Below are 16,054 nucleotides of genomic sequence, written 5' to 3'. Positions count from 1 at the left end.
TGTAGGTCAGGTAAATGTACTGTCCAATAGGTGAATGAACTGGTTTTTTTCAGCCTTTATGACAAGTGCCCTGTAGCCTCTGAAGACTTGCTCAGTTGGTTGTCTTGACCAGTGAAAGTTGTGTGCTTTGTAGTGGTAAATAGTTAGAGACTTCTTGCTGTTGGGGCAAAGCATCCAACATTCAGAATTTTTAGTTTGGTTGGGGTTTTGTTGTTTATTACGTGGTGATGGGAGCATGTAGATTTAGTTTTGTTTTCCCATGAGATATGTATAAAAATAACAACAAGGATGTTTTTGTGGTTGTAAGGGTTTTTCCAAATGTTCCAGAACTAGTTTTTCTCTGAATTTTCCACTATCAGGAAGAACAGGAGTGGATGCCAGAACTGTAACAACATAATTTGGTAATTTCTTTTGCAAGTGTTAAATTTATTTTTTCTCCACTGGTGTTATTCTGTATTTTGCTTTATTGTAAGCATCTATCCAGAGAAGAGTTAAATTTGTAGTGCGCATTTTTTATTTTTATTTTTAATCTTGCTTCTGTAATTCAAAACTAGTTGTACTTTGAACCAGCTTTCTGTGCTGGCTGATTGTATCACTGGGGACAGCCTAGTCTCTTACAAATCTGAATCATCTCTTTCTTTAAGAGTCTGGGTCTAATTGTCTTTTGGCTCACTTAGTCTTGGGAAACGTAAATTTCTGAGCTAATTCCTGGAAGTGGCCAGGCAGTGTTTTCCTTTTACAAGAATCAAATGAGTTGGGATTTACTAGAGAGAGGATGGGGAATAGATTGAGTGTCCTACTGAAATTTGAGGGAGAAGCAGAAAGTCTCCCATAGAGACAGTACTTAGGGAAAGGGAAGAAGGGGAGTGCTGGTGCACTGAGGAAGGGCTGTGTCTGTGGGAATCTCACGTACATGTAGGTGTGTGGGTGTGTTTGAGTGGCTGCTTTGACAGAACTTCCAAACCAGACTGAACTGAAACTCTTACCTTCTCACTTGCTGACGAGTGGGCTTGTTGTTTTCTCTACCTTGGCAGAGTTTTGAAAACATTGCTGACTGAATGCCAGTATGAAGTTCAAATTCTGTGTATAAAGACTTTGTCTACCTTGATGGACTATTCCATCTATTCAGTCTGAAGATACCATTATTTTAATGAATGCTGAGATTTAGCATCTCACACATTCTTCTGTGTACTGTAAGGTCCTGACTAGGATTTCTGTCCCAACTGGAAAATGAGGATTATCATTTATGTTCCTGCATCACCTTAACTTCATTTCTGTAGGAAAACAGTAATTTGTATAGAGATGGATCAGCATAAAAGTCATCTAAACCTTCTGTATCCTAGGAGACAAAAATAACATGTTTCTGACAGAACCTGATCTTGTAAACAGTACTGAGTGTTTTCAATTGCTGCAATTGGCAGTTACTTGGCCACCTGTGTGGGATTATAGTATGTAAAATATAAATAAACAGTAGATGTGGTCTAAGGTGTGATTGTTTATTTGCAGTAATACTTATTATTGATTGTTTGCATTAATATTCTGCATGAGAATGAAATTAGCTTTGTGATGTGCTTATGCAGAGGTACCATATGTGTGTTCACATATCTGTGAGTCTGAGTTGCAGGAATAATGCTGATGTTTGAAACAGGTTGGAACATCTGTGCTTCCAAATTAAAATGCAATTTAATTTCTTTGGACTTCTGTTTTGGGTTGTGATTCATTGGAAATATTTCTATTGTGTATATCAGTGGAAAACTGTAGAAGAAGAAAAGGTTTTGCAATAAAACAGATTTTTTTTCTTCTGATTGATTATTTTAATATATTCATAGACAGTTGGTTTTCTACTTTACATATTTTTGAATTTAAAGACTTTTGGAATAATTGGTAGGTAAGGAGTAGGCTTTTTGTTGTAAAAATCTGGAGAGTAACAGGTGTATGTGGCTCCAAGGGATGCCTGTTAAAGGCCTTCCAGTCTGAGCAGAAGAGGTCTTAGCTTTCTTCTTCATCAAAAAGTGGTGCTAGCTTTACAAATGAAACAATGGAAAATAAAGTAGTAACTGGGGGTGTTGTGCTGTTATAAATTAAATGTAGTTAGGTATGAATTGTGCTTAAGTGGACTGCCTGTGTGAGCAAAAAAGGCCTAATTTTTTTTTCTAAATTGTGTATACTTTTTATTTCTTTTGAATTTTATCTTGTGCTTATTCCTTGGTTTGCATCTGGCTGGGGAGATCAGCATTTGTAATTTTTGTTAGTGTAACCTTGCCTGTAGGAAGCTCAGTTACTCTGTATGAATCCAAACAAGTGTTTCCCTAAATGTGCAAGATTACTTTCTGTTGAAAAGAGGAGTAGTGATGATAATTTTTTTCTTCAATGAGCATTAGATGATCCTCTTTTCTTGCAGACCTCAGTGATTGTTGTAGCCTTCTAATGGATGGATTTTATTAAAAATGTTGGGGCAAATTCTGACTTTTGCTGTAGAGCACTGATCTCAGTGTTTGCTGATGCCCTATTTAGATGTAGAGATGCAGCATGCAAGAGATTTCATAAACATGAGAAGACTTTTGAGTATAAATTATGCAAATAACTTAAAATTATTTTGTGTTTCAGCAACCTCTGCCTAGCTGTTTAAGAGCAGTGGATTGTGAATTGAAGCCTTTGATATCCTGGGGTTATCAGCATTACTATCTTCGAGAGAGATAACAGCTCTCAAAGAATCTTCGGGGGATGCACCATGACATCAGTAGTGATTGACAATGGAGGCCCTGCCCTGGAGTTTGACAGCAATGAAATAAAAAATCAAGAGGTTAGAAAAGTAAATAGCACTTGCTTACTATCAAACTTTGACACCTTTTATCTTAATTTGAAAGAAAATGTCATTGTAAACTTGCTGTGAAAACAAATGGAGGTTTGAGGTTGTTGTGTAAGGAGGAAGAGTGCAGTCATTTTTCAAATATCTTTTAGTAGAAGATTTTGTTATCAGAGCAGTGGGAGCAGGAAATTTTGAAGTCTGCAGTACAACTGTAGACTGGGTTTACAAAATTATAGTCTATACTAAACTTTCCTTAAAGATCTCAGACATGTCTTGAGGTGTAGAACAAGTTGAACAGAACAATACACAAACCTCTTTCAAAGTTAGCTAGCACAGTATATTTTATTGTATTGTGCATTCTTAGCAACAAATAAGAAATAGATTCTACTCTCCTATAGCTTTTAATAAAGAGAGTCTGGCAGGGTTCTACTTCTGCAACACTGTAACTCATTATATATGGCTTTTACAGATATTTTGATCCTTGAATAAGTAGAGATGAGCATATAGGCTTTGAAGTAGTCAGTTCTTCTGTAATAACTTGTGCACTTAACCCAAAACATGTGTCCATGAGACACAGGTCAGATGTAGGTGTCTTGCAGTGCATAGTCAAAGCTTTTGTTAACTTTCATCAAGCAGAGGGTGAGAAACACTTCCCACAGCTGAGTGTCTTCATTAGAAAGTGTGCTCTTTTCTAATACCTTAAGCTCTCTGGTGCTTTAAATTCTAAGTTCTTAAACCCAGGAAAGTATCTTTGAGATTTAGAAGGCCCCCTCTAATGGCTAATAACTATCTTTTATTCTTTTAATCTCTTGCTTTGGAAGAAAATTTCCTTTAAAAATATTTTAAATTATTATCATTATTCCATAAAGAATGTAAGAACGTAAGAGGAAAATATTGACATAGAGTTCAATAGTGCAGTATTTAGAGCATTTTTTTTCTTTTCTTTCCTTTTTTTTTTTTTTTTTCCTTTCTATAGGAAAATGAGCCAGTCTCTGAATTCCCAGCAGTGGTTGTGGAACCAGTTCCTAGTGCCAGACTAGAACAGGGTTACGCTGCTCAGGTCCTGGTTTATGATGATGAGACTTACCTGATGCAAGATGTAGCAGAGGAACAAGAAATTGAGACTGAAACTGTGGAAACAGGTAGACTTCCTTAATTCTTTTCTTCCATGAGGTTTTGGTACTTTTAGAAATCCCCAAGGAATGTGTCTATCCATGGGACGGAGGTCTTGACATGGATTCACATCTCTTTCCTCTGAGCTTAGTTTTGCTTAGGCTTCATTGGTGACAGGATTACCTTGGCAGTAAAAATGTCACATTACATTCAGGGTGCTGCATTGTAACTCTGTCTTCTTCCTCATGAGCAGGCAGATCTTCATTTATGTCTTTGCTGTGTACTTATGCAGGGAGTTTACTAGACAACTAAACTTGGAGGTTTTAAAAATCAGCTGAGCCAGGAAAGCTGGATAGAATTCAGTTATACACTCTATGAGCCACACTACTGCAGGGCAGCTGGAAATAGGGACTCTATTATTGTGTCTCTATTTATCCCATCTTCCAACTCTTGCCCCTTCCTGTCTGTCCCTTTCTATCCTTTGGTGCAAGAGTTGTTTTATTGCTGTTTGGATGCAGGAGTGGGTGACTAGGGGGATTGGAGTTGGGGTGTCCCTTTATGGGCAAAAAGCCTAATAGATTGAAATTAGCACATCTATCTATAAAATAAAAAGTTAGGAATGAAGATAGGAGTGGAGCTTTGCTGTGAAAGCTGAACTGTTCAGTGATAAACACAAATCTTTCTGTACACCCTCTCCCCAAAGAATATGATCAGGAGGTTTCCATTTTCTGAGAGGAACCAAAGTATGTTTGAAGTGTCTGTGGCAACAAAAGCTGTGCTGCTGTAGCAGCCTAATAACATCTGGCTGTTGGGATGTGATTCCTGCTGTCCTTCCCTCCTTCTCTCTTGTGTTGCTTCTCTTGCTTCTCTATGCTAATTTCACAAGAAGAAAAATAGCAAGGAGACCCTCAGCTATTCTGTATTTTTGTTGAGTTAAATTTCTGCTGGATTAGCAGAGTGTTGGGGTAGGGAGTACCTAGAACTGCAATCTAAGGACAGGTCCTCTTTTTTTTTTTTGGCACTCCATGCTTAACTGGTGAGACCCACTTGACATGGGTAGCATGTGCTCCTATCCTGTGGCTGCCTAATTTAGAGCTGGAGTTTAAATTCATGATGTCAGGAAAGCAAAACAAAGGTGAGAGACTGTCCCAGCTGCTTAACTTGGCATCCCATTAAATCTATATGCATTCCCATCAGATTAGGTAAACTTCAGTGCAGATTTCTCAGTAAACAGTGGATGCAATTGCTCATACATCCTTCTCAAGTTGGATGTTATCCTGCAGTACTGCAGCAAAAATCACAGGCATCAACTTCACAAGGTGGACATGAACAGTGATGCAGGTTTTGGGGCAATACTTACAATTCCAGTTTACTGAAATGCATTTTGAAAGAAATACGCCAATTAGAAGTTCAACAAATGAATGTAAAGAGAAGTTAGGAAATAATATGTTTCTTAAATTTAGTTTTTCATTATGGCAATAAACTTTTAAGATTAAGGTAAGTGAGAAGTGAGAGTATTCTTCCCAAACTGAGTTTCACAACTTAAGTTTATATTTGAAAACCTTTAAGACCTTATACTTCGAAGGTTTTTGTATTCAGAAGTTGTTTTTTAAACATTAAATAATGCTGTTTCTTGTAAGATTTTTGTAGATTAATGGCTAAATTAATGGCTAATAGAACAGGATTTTTAGGATAAAGAGCTGTTGCAAATAAACTCTGTTTTTAAGCATAATTTTATGGCCAGTGTTGGTGAAAGGAGTGCTTGGTTTGGGCTGTTCTGAGGGAGGCAGTCTCGTGGGGCATGTGTTGTGGCTGACATGTTTTGACACAGCCAGGAATCTTTCTGAATTATTTCTCATACAGAGAGGTGAGATGGGCAGAGAGAAAGCATGAAAACCCTGAGAAACATTAATTTGGGTAATGCATTATTAGCAGTGTATTGCAGGACAGTGAATCTGAGTGTGCTGTTTTTAAATTTTAATTTTGCAGTAGAGATACTGGGCTGTGGGTAGGTAGCAATTTATGGTAGGAGAGAGGTGGTAACAGGTGCCATGGTAATTGTTAATGAGAAAGCAGGCTAAGGTAGTGAACAAGGCACAATGTTTAAAGAGCATTTTAAGGTGTTAATTTTTTGAAGTACATGCCTTTATTATGCTAATGATCCCAGTTTAGAGAGGTGCAACAGTTTGATTTCTGTACATCTTGAAGAAAAAATCTATTATTGCTAAAGTAGTCTCAGTAGATTCTACTTCATAAATGACAGAATTAATTGCTACAAAAATTTTCATGTTATTTGATAAATGTATTGTCGTTGCACCAAGAATGAGTAGACTTAATACCTTTTGTGATTCTAGATTGTACAGGCAGCATGGTAAATATACCAACACCCATCTTAAAGAATCCTTGGCAGTACTTGTAAAAGATCTCTTTTCACATAATACACCCTTTCCTGATTTTTTTCCCTTTCTTGTGACAGTTCATTGGCAGTTCCAATGACTCCTGATTTACGTGGTTTACAGCATTACACCACACACTCAAATACCCTTGGGCTACTTTGCAGTTAATTTAAAGCTTCATAATTTATTAAAGTGTAGCTTTATTCCAGCCTCCAGAGATAGGGATCAGTACCCTGTGTGAAAAATGTTGAAGGGAAGTGCTGTGGGAAAATTTACTTAGGACACTAAAGAGATGATCTGTGCTGTGCACTGAATGGTTCTACTTGTGGTTGCTGTTCTATGAATGGATTTGAGACTGTGTGGACTATAAGGACAGTCAGTGCTGAGCCAAGGGCAGAATCTGGATCTGCAGTGTTGTTTTTAATTGAAAAACTTCACATTTGTGAAACCACAACTCAAATAAAATATACTATATGATTATTATAAGTACTCAAGAATTTTTAGTTAATCCTAGTGGAGTATGGGGGTTCCTCCCCCCCCATCAGACTCCTTCCCACTAATCTATCTTGACTGATTAATCAAGTATCATCATTTATAATTAATCCTTTAACTGTAAAATTAATTAATTAACTACAGAAGCACAACCCAAGGGTCTTTCAGCAAACAAGAAAGACTTAGTGGTTCATTTTTTCATTCCAGAAAAATATGCCTATTTGCTTGGAATAGAAAAAGGAGTTTTCTAGAAAAAACAAAATATAGAAATCTAGGTTTTTTCAGGTGACCTTATGACATTCTTTGTGGAAGTAGTGAGTGCCTTTTGTAATGATTGGAAGGGGGAAATATAATCTTTAGATTGACATAGTATTTAAATATCTTTCCCTTTTTGTTTGGTATTCTTGGGAGTGGTACCTTTAGATCATGGAGAACTGAGTTACAGCCTAAAAATTTTGTTTACTGCACTAGTGAACGTGTTTATATCATAAAAGGCACATCCTTCTTAACAAGTTTTTAATAATACTCCAATTTTATTTGGTTTCGTTTCCTGTACAGTTTTTTGTCCTAAAAGTAATTAGCCCTTCATTTTCAGGATTTACTCCACAAAAACATTTTAGTTTAAAATAGCAGAAGCTGCTCTTTTTAAAGAACAGTCCAAAGTTAACAATTGCTACACTTCTGTTTATTTTGCCAATATTAAATATAACATTTTATATTATAAATTTAAACATATTATATTTATTTGTTTATAATGTCAATTCTGTATATTTGGAACCTGTAACATGGATATAATGGGGTAATCTAATTTTGGAATTTTCTGTATAGGAGCAGTATGGAAGGTAACACAGTTAAATAAAAGCATAGGCATCCTCCATGTCTCAGATTTGCAGTCCATGACTAAGACATGTATTTAAGGATTGCCACTGTAGACCCTGATTTAATTGTTTTAGTGACTCTTGTATTAATAGTACTTTCCCCCCTATTTTTTTATTAAGCATCAAAGCACCAAGTACAAGTTTTGGATTTATTATTTCATCACAGCTTTAAGGAAGAAACAAAACTACTATTTTCAAGAAGCTGTTTGTTTTGAGGAGTGTTTAAGGAGATGCTTAAGATAATTGATGATTCTAAGTCTGCATATCTGATGAAACCCAGCATATTCATATATTTCATATTTTGAATTTATATCTGCTGTTTTGGATGCAATTAGTCACATCCAGCTGCTTTTTTTTGAGTTGTCTTTTGGTTTTTCAAAAGAATCAGAATGAGTTTTAGGTGCTGTATATTGCAGAGAAGAAGTGATACACTTCCTTTATGGTGAACAAAGTTGTCCATATCCCTTAACCAGAAAGAATGAGCTGAGAGATATTTTACTCCTGTGTTTATACAACTATGGAGATACAATTCTCTTGTCTTGAAGTTACTTAAAGCTTATGACAAACAGGAATGTAATAACTGGAAGCATAACTTTGAATGGAAACTTTCCAGCTTGTTAAGCATTTTCACTGGGTTTTTCATGGCAGTTGGTAAATGTAGCATGTAGGTCTACCTGGCTATTTTGACAACTGAACTTGTGTGTTAAAAAATGGCAATAAACTTTAGTCTCTGTATACTAACAGTGAAAAGAAACAAACAAAAACCCCTCAGCAACAAACTAGGGTAAATAAACATGTTTCTGTCTCATAGACTGATGCTGGTTGGTAATCTGTTAGTCTACCTTTTTTTTTTAACTTTTCTCATGCCAGAGAAATGAAATTTCTGCAATTTCCTGTGGCCCTGTTCCATTACAGTAAGTATTTCTTTCTTCATTGGGCCACCCACTGAGTAGATTTTGTGGTCCTCTTTCTTAGCCTAAAAAGGGGGCTTTAAAAGAGATTAAAGTTAAATGCACATTTACTTTTTTTTACTGTTTTTTCCCCCCTGAAATAATATGGTTTTATTAGCATGACAAATCAATCAGCAGCATTCATAAAGTACTAGAAATAATATAATTTAAACAGCTGAAACTGTAGGACTTTTGTTGAAAACTGCATTCTTTAAAGACAGTGTTATGCTTTAATACTGATAGAGATAAGGTATGCACAGGTCACTTCATAATTTGTTGTGGCTTTTTGCATATTAATCTTGAAAGTGCAGGGGCTTAGATTCTTTTCATTTTCAACTGATTGGAATCTCTTGGGCATCCAGTGATATTCTGTGTGTATGATCAGAGAGGGAAGAGTCAGAACACTTGTGTGCAGCTGTTCAAATCCATTTCATGTGCACTGGCAAACATTGTGCTAAGTCTGTGCTTTCAGCAGTAAATAAATGCTACTTAGGAAACTGGTGTTAAGCCAGGAACTTCATGTTTAATACTCTCTTTTTATTTTTATTTTGGACCTATGGGGTTTGTCAAAAGTTATGCAGTGCCAGTTTCTTGCATGCAAAGAATTATTCAAGAAGTCCACACATCTCAGGCAAAACTTTATTGGGTATGAGTCGAACACTTCAGTTTGTGACTGAGAGCTGTAATCAGTAAACAATCCTCACTGAATTACACAGCAATCAAAAAAGGAAAATACTGCAAGTGCATCTTTTCCCAAGTCTGGTAGTGTGAACTCCTGTTGACATGGGTGTGGATCTTCAAAGGCATTTAGCATCTCAGTACACTTTTGATCTGGATTTAAACAAACTTTTAAACTGTATTTTATTGCTTGAAGTGTAGGTAAATTATAATTTTTAACAACAGGAGGTATACAGGACAAAGTGATGGGACTGCATGGTTATTGCAGCGCTCTGTATGTAGGCTGAAGCCATGGTGTTGCTAAACCACACCATGTAAAGCTTTCACTTCAACCTGGGGATGTTCTAATGAATGACTATTAAATTTTATTGCATGTTTAAGAGTGTGTCTACCTAAAATGCCTTTTCTTGTCCTTGGGCTTGTCTCCTCTAGGAAGATTTCTGCTGGAGAATACAGCAGAGTCCCCTAGTGGAAATATGCTGATGGAAGGAATTCTTGTTAGTACTGCTGTTCCACCTCTCTGAATAACAAAAGCTGACAGGAGCACTCTGCTGTTGGCAAAGCTGTATCTGCATGAGGCCTTTTTGCCCTCACAGCTGGCCACTTGCTTTTTTTATCCATGCTTCTGGCTGTGGAAGAATCTTGACTGGCAAAATTTTAGCACAGACCTACCCTTAGATATCATGGCCTGAATGTGAGAATGAATGATACTGCTTGCTGCAGGGAAATTGCTTGCTCTTTATCTGATGAGGCACTGAACAAATGTAATTCCTTACACCCAGGAACAGGTGAAAGATGTCTACAAAATGCCTCATTTTTTGTGTATTATTATGTATAAATACAGTCGTGAAAATGTATTTGAATAATGTCTTGAGAGTTGAAGTGGAGGAATAGGATTTGCCAAGAGTTTGAAGCACTGAATTTAGCAGCTGGAGTTGATTTTTGCTGGATATTATTATGTGATTTTGGTGTTGGGGAAAATTGCTTCTAAGTTGATGCTTCTCACCTAGGTCCTAGGACTACTGAAACTTGAGGGGGAAGAGATTGTGTGTTGTCAGGTTGCAGGTGGACCCCTTCACCTTCTTTTAACGGAGCTGTGAAGGTGTGTTCAAGGCAGGCTCTGTAGGCAGCAGGTGTTTGCTGAAGATCCTTGGCTTAACTATGTAGGCCTACTTAGGTGGTTTAATGAATTCCTGTGTGTAATTTCCGTGCCTAGATCTGTGTGAGACGTACTTGGCTTTTCTTGGTGCAGCTCTGAAGTTTTATCATAGGAGTTGTCAGCACATGGACAGGGTGGAAGTGTGGAGAGTGCATTCTCCTGACTGCTGCCTCTGTCCAGGGGCCGGCAGGTAATGCAGTGTTCTTTGGGGGAGAGGCTGCAACCCTAAAAAGTGGTGGTAGTGCTCTGGGCCTTTTTTAATGAAGAGAGCAATGAAGCTGGTTTTCACCCCAAAATCTTTTCAGAGATAAGGATGTATGGGGCCTCTGGCTAACTGGAACAAGCCCTGTTACTCTAACGGAGATAAGGTGGATTGCAGGCACGGAGGACAGAGCTTTCCTGGCAAGTTGTTACTACCCTAAGTGCCCCAGGGACTTGTCAAGGAGAAATCCTGTTAATGCGTCAGCGAGGAGCGTCCGGCTCATGCCGGTCCGCGGTCTGCCCCGGCCACAAAGCGTCACCGGGGCACGGAGGCGCGCATGGCCGAGGGCCGCGGAGAGCGGAGCGGAAGGCGTTCGGGGCAGCGCTTGCGCTCGGGCGCCTCCGGAGCCGTGCGAGGAGGCGCAGGCTGCGCGGCGGGGCGGCCGCCGGGGCCCCGCGGCTCCCCCCGGCTCCCCCCGCCCGCGGGCGGCCCCGGCGCTGCGGCGGGAGCCGGCGCGGCACTTCCTGTCTGGGGCGGGCGGCGGAAGGACCGCGCGCGCGCCGCCCCGCAGGAAGCGCTCCCGCCGCCGCGCGCCGTGGCGGTGAGCGCTCCGCCCGCCCGCGGGAGCGCGCCTCGCCGCCGGCCCCTGCGCGCGCCCGCCCGTCAATGTGAAGCCGTTCCGGCAGCGTAAACATGGCGGCGTCCGTGCATGAGGGGCCCACGAACCAGCTCGACCTCCTCATTCGGGCCGGTGAGCTGCGCCGCGCCGGGCCGACGGCGGGGCGGGAGCGGGGACGGGCCGGGGCGGGGGGGGAGGAAGACGCGGCGCACGGCGCGCTCCGGCGGCGGGCGGGCGGTAATGGAGGGCAATCAGGAAGTGATCACCTTGGTAGCGGCCGGCCCGCGGCACTTGCCTCCCGGCGCGGGCGGCACCGCCGGGGCCGCGTCGCCGGGAGTTGCGGCGGGGCGCGCGGAGGAGTTTAGCGGGGTTTGGAGGCTGGGGCGAGAACCAGGAAGTGCGCGAGGCTGTTGTCCTCCCGCCTTCCCCGGCCCGCTCCGGGCGCCGCCGCCACGCCGTCCGAGCGGGCAGGCCGAGCGCCGCCGCGCACCGCACGCAGGGCCGCGGCCCGGCCTCCCCGGACAGCGCACCCCCGCGCGCGTCCCCCGCTATTCCGCCGCCTGCCCCCCGTGCCCTTTTAAACTCGGCTCTGGCGGCGGGGCGGGAGGAGGCGCCGCCGGCCGGGCCGCGGCCCCACGTGTGCGACGCGGGGGGGCGGCGGCGCCCCCTCCCCCACGCGCGCCGCGTAGCGGAAGCGGCGCGTTCCCCCGGGGCCCCGCGCGGGGGAGGGGCCGCCGTGGTTGGCGGGCGGGGGGCGCCGGCCGCCAATGGGCGCGCGGCGGGCGCGGGAGTGGCGGCGCGGCGCTGGCGGCGCGCGCGGCACCGGAGGGAAGCCGACTGTAAACACGGAAGTGCCCGCGCCGCCGCCGCACGTGGCCGCACCTGCCTGCGGGCGCCCCCGACGGGCGGGGGAACGCGGGCGGTTGTACCGTCCCGGGCCGGGCCGAGCCTCCGGGCAGCCCCGCGGCCACGGCGGGAATTCCGCACCCTGCCGCCGGCCCGTGCAGGTGCCGCGCTTTCTCCGGTCTCCTCCGCACCGGCAGAGCTTGCAGCCGCCGGGCCGTTTACCCACCCGAGCTGCGGCACTTCTCCGGGGTTGCGTTCACAGTCCTGCATGGTTTGTTTCCTTTTTGTTAAATCTGACAACTCCAGCGATATCAGAACTTGTCTTAAAGTGTGGTAAAGCCCTGGAGAACGAGCAAGGTTACATCTGACCCAAACCTCAAATGCAGTGTCAAGCATTCAGTTCACCAACGAATTTGTACCAGACCTGATTTTATTTTTGCCTTTACAACTTCTGAAAGTTGTCCTTGGAACCATGATCCGTACAGTGTAGGGCATTATAGGTAATGAATTGTGCAGTAGCTGCACATGAATTTTCAGAGAGAGCCAAGCTTTGCCTTGGCATGGCAGTGGGGTTTTACAGGCCTAAAGGTAAAGGCTCTGTTGTTTATCAGTGCATTAAGATACGCTCTCAGAGAGGGCCAAGTCACATAATCGTCATAGTTTATTTTACTTAATGTGGAAAAACACACAGGGCTTTTTGGAGGCAGGTGGCCTGCACCCCAGACATGCAAAATACCCCACTACAAAAACACTGAAGAACTGTTCTGCTGCAACAGAAGGGGGGTAGGTCCTAAGCACTTTGATACTTGGGTCTAGGATGGAGCAATGGCTTCACTTTGCCAGTAGAAAAACTCTTATTTCTGCACTCACTCTCACTGCTGCAGATTTCAGTGAGTTGTTTTTCACTTTGATTGTCCGTGAATAGAGCACGTGTAAGTAGTTTATCACTGTGTCAACAGCTCCTTAAGTCACTGTAACTAGATTGCTTGAGATTGAGCCCTTGGATAAATAATGAATTACCTTCGAGTTGCTGTTGCTGATGCCCTTTCTCATACTGATCTCATTAGCCCAACTTTATTCCTTTTTTTTTTCCACATTCACATTGCAGTGAGTGATACCTACACATGTCTGGTATTCCCATCATCATGCTATTAAGATTCCATATCTGTTTAGTTATGTATGTAGATGCTATCACGTGGATTTAGGTGAGGAATTCTTTATCCTAAGGGATGTAATAATTACATGTTGCCTTTTCCCATGGCTGCTGGTTTCAGTGTTGACAAAACTTCAGTGTTTAATAACTGTGGGAAGTAAGAGGGACCAAAATTGTTACTGCTTGGTGTTATCTTAATTGCCAGTTGTAAGAGCAACTCCTAAATGACTTTACAAAGGTATGTTTTGGCTTTGTAGTTAATATTTCTGTCAATATTGGGCTGATAACATATGGCTCACAGTGAAACAAGTGTTTTGACATGGTTGCTCTCATCTTTGTTTCTGATTTGCCTTTATGCAGTGGGTTAGGCATCATCCTTAAATTGTGTGCAGCTGAGAGTCTTGAACAGGCAGGCTTAGAGAAATACTGAAAAACCCAGATTTTTTTTTTTGTTTCTGAATAAATGTCCTCCATAAAACAAGCAGTAAATTGAAGAATGCTTTCTTTTCCAGTCAAGTTTTGCATACAGAAAGATTTCTGGGTATTACCTATAGAGGCAATTTAAATGCTTTAAATTAAGATGTCATTTAAGCACTGTTACTAAACTTCCACTGCTGCTTTTAAGTGCTGAAAAAAAACAAGCATGTGAGCACCAGTAAACTTTTATGGGGTTTGTTAGTGTATAGGTAGTCACCCTTTACTGGCTTCCATGCTTGGAATTGTGAAGTCTTCATTAAAACATTGCTTTGGTTACCTGATAGTATTAAAGGGTAAGCTATTGCAGGTGCTACAGTTCAGTGTTGGCCTTGTAAATGCAGAGATTGATAGCACTTCAGGTTAAAGGTGGGAAAGTGGGGGGACTGTAGTGCAGTGCCAAAAAAGTACCATTTTGAAAATTTCAATCCATTTTTTTGGTCTCATAAATTGCTTTCATTAATTTTGTTAGTCTTATGTTAAAAGGGGGGACATTGTTAACAAATGGATATATATATATATATATAAAATATTGCCACTGTTTTTTTTTTTCTGTAAATCTAAAGTACAGCCCTGTCAGACTTAATTGCCACAGTTGGTATTTTGTAACAGCTGTTGAGAACCTTGAATAATCTACTGTACACACTGTTTGGGTAGAAAGTGGAGGTAGAGGACATTAGGCCAACACTGAAGATAGACATCAGCTAGCCTAGTTATCTATTTACACTTTAGATTTCAATTTGTTTTCTGAGGTTGATTGTTTTTTCTGTAAATAGATTTAAAAAATATTAATGAAATATTTTAAAATAAAGTGCCAAAGACTCAGATTCTTTCATAAAAGCAGTAAGATGAGATTTGATTTAAAAGAATGAAAGATAAGTGGTGGTGTTAGCTCTGATGTGTTCTAGATCAGTAAATGACAGTTCTCATGTTACTCAGTTACCAGAGTGTGGAAATTTTACTTCCATCCCCATAAACTTCTTTGCTTCATTTGGGCAAGTGACAGTTCTTTCTGAAATGATTGTATAATATAACAAACCTACAGCTTACATTGTTTGCTGAAACAGTACAGTCTGTTTTAGCTTTGGGGTCTAGCACAAATATAATAGAAATAGAATAGGGCATTTTTAGAGAAATGGGCGATACACTTCAGCCTTTGATTAGAAATTTTTCTGCCCATTGTGATACTTGTATATCAAAGTCTTGGGAAGTTGTCTTCTTTTAATTGTGGAATCCCAGTCTTGTTTTGCTTTCCCCCCATCTTTTTTGCGAGGACTGTTATGTTACAAGTGTAATTTAGTTGATGACACTTGATGTAGTCATCTGCAAGAAGAGCTGCCTGCTTTTTTCTTGTCTTAGCCCCTCTCTGAGAGCCTGTTCCCCCACTTCATCTTTTATCCCCCACTTCATCTTTTATGATGTCTTCTTTAGCTGTTTTTTGGTATCATGTCTTCTGTCTGAGCACTCTGACATGCTGTCTTCTGTTAGACATTTTCTAGCATGTCAGAAATGTTAAGATAGACATTTCTCCTTTTTTCTTCCCATTGTGTTGGTGCAGTAAACATTTGCCTGTGAGCAAATGCAAACTCCTGATGGTCACTGGGTAGACAAATGCCTCTAAGGCTAAAACCATGTGCTGGGTAAAGGGGAATTAGTTAGCTGTGAAGACTTGAAACTTGGTAATAGAACTGAATTTAGTAAGTGTTTTAATAGCTGTCCTTTTGGCAATGTTAGGTTAGTTTGTTAGCTGTTGTGATAGACAGACAGCATGTGTTGTTCAGCCAAAGCCAGAAGTGTTACTATTTTTTGCTTGATATTTTTTAGGTGACAGTTTTAATGGAGTCCCAAGTAGTTCCTGTTGGAAGATCATTTGTGAAGTGTGTATTTTCAAATGTCAGATGCTTTTGTGGAGTAGATAGTGCTGTTTTTATTGGAAATTGAAGGGTTGCTTAGGAGAGAGGTTGAGTGGCTCCTTTGCTCTGCTGTTTTGGTTTTGCAGTGTTGGTCCCTTATGCTGGTTGTATTTCCTTTCCCTCCACTCTGGTCCTTCAGCAGGAAAAGTACATAGATGGCTTTTCTGCTACCTTTCTTGCCTGTTCCTGCCCTCTCTCTGCTAAGTACCTCTTAGTTGTGGTGCAGCATCTAAACTGTTCTCTGTAGGAAAATTTTGTATACTTCTAAGCATTCAGGAGGTACAACTGAAATCTGTCAACTAAGTTTGAATTTCTTTTGTAAAGTCGTTTATATACTGAACCTAATGGCACAGAAGCAGCTATCTGGTTGGA

At 41.3% G+C, this 16,054-nt stretch overlaps 1 protein-coding gene across 5 annotated transcripts in view; it reads left to right on the top strand.

Annotated features, from left to right (window-relative positions):
• The window catches only part of ELF2 (E74 like ETS transcription factor 2), a 28,139-nt gene that overhangs the window by 2,833 nt on the left and 9,252 nt on the right, over window positions 1-16,054 (top strand). For 2 of the 5 annotated variants that reach the window (XM_033060768.1, XM_033060769.1), the window contains exons 2-3: window positions 2,608-2,803; window positions 3,786-3,951. The exons of 1 other annotated variant lie outside the window; for it this stretch is intronic. In XM_033060768.1, coding sequence (XP_032916659.1) covers window positions 2,732-2,803; window positions 3,786-3,951 — 238 coding nt within the window. In that variant the 5' untranslated portion in view covers window positions 2,608-2,731. Of the gene's footprint in view, window positions 1-2,607; window positions 2,804-3,785; window positions 3,952-11,325; window positions 11,429-16,054 lie in introns of those variants that run through there. 2 more of the 5 variants (XM_042779306.1, XM_033060770.1) reach the window with 2 other exon arrangements.

The sequence above is a fragment of the Catharus ustulatus genome, chromosome 5, assembly GCF_009819885.2.
Source record: "Catharus ustulatus isolate bCatUst1 chromosome 5, bCatUst1.pri.v2, whole genome shotgun sequence".
In the NCBI taxonomy this organism is placed as follows: Eukaryota; Metazoa; Chordata; class Aves; order Passeriformes; family Turdidae; genus Catharus; species Catharus ustulatus.
This window is presented reverse-complemented; position numbering and strand designations above follow the sequence as displayed.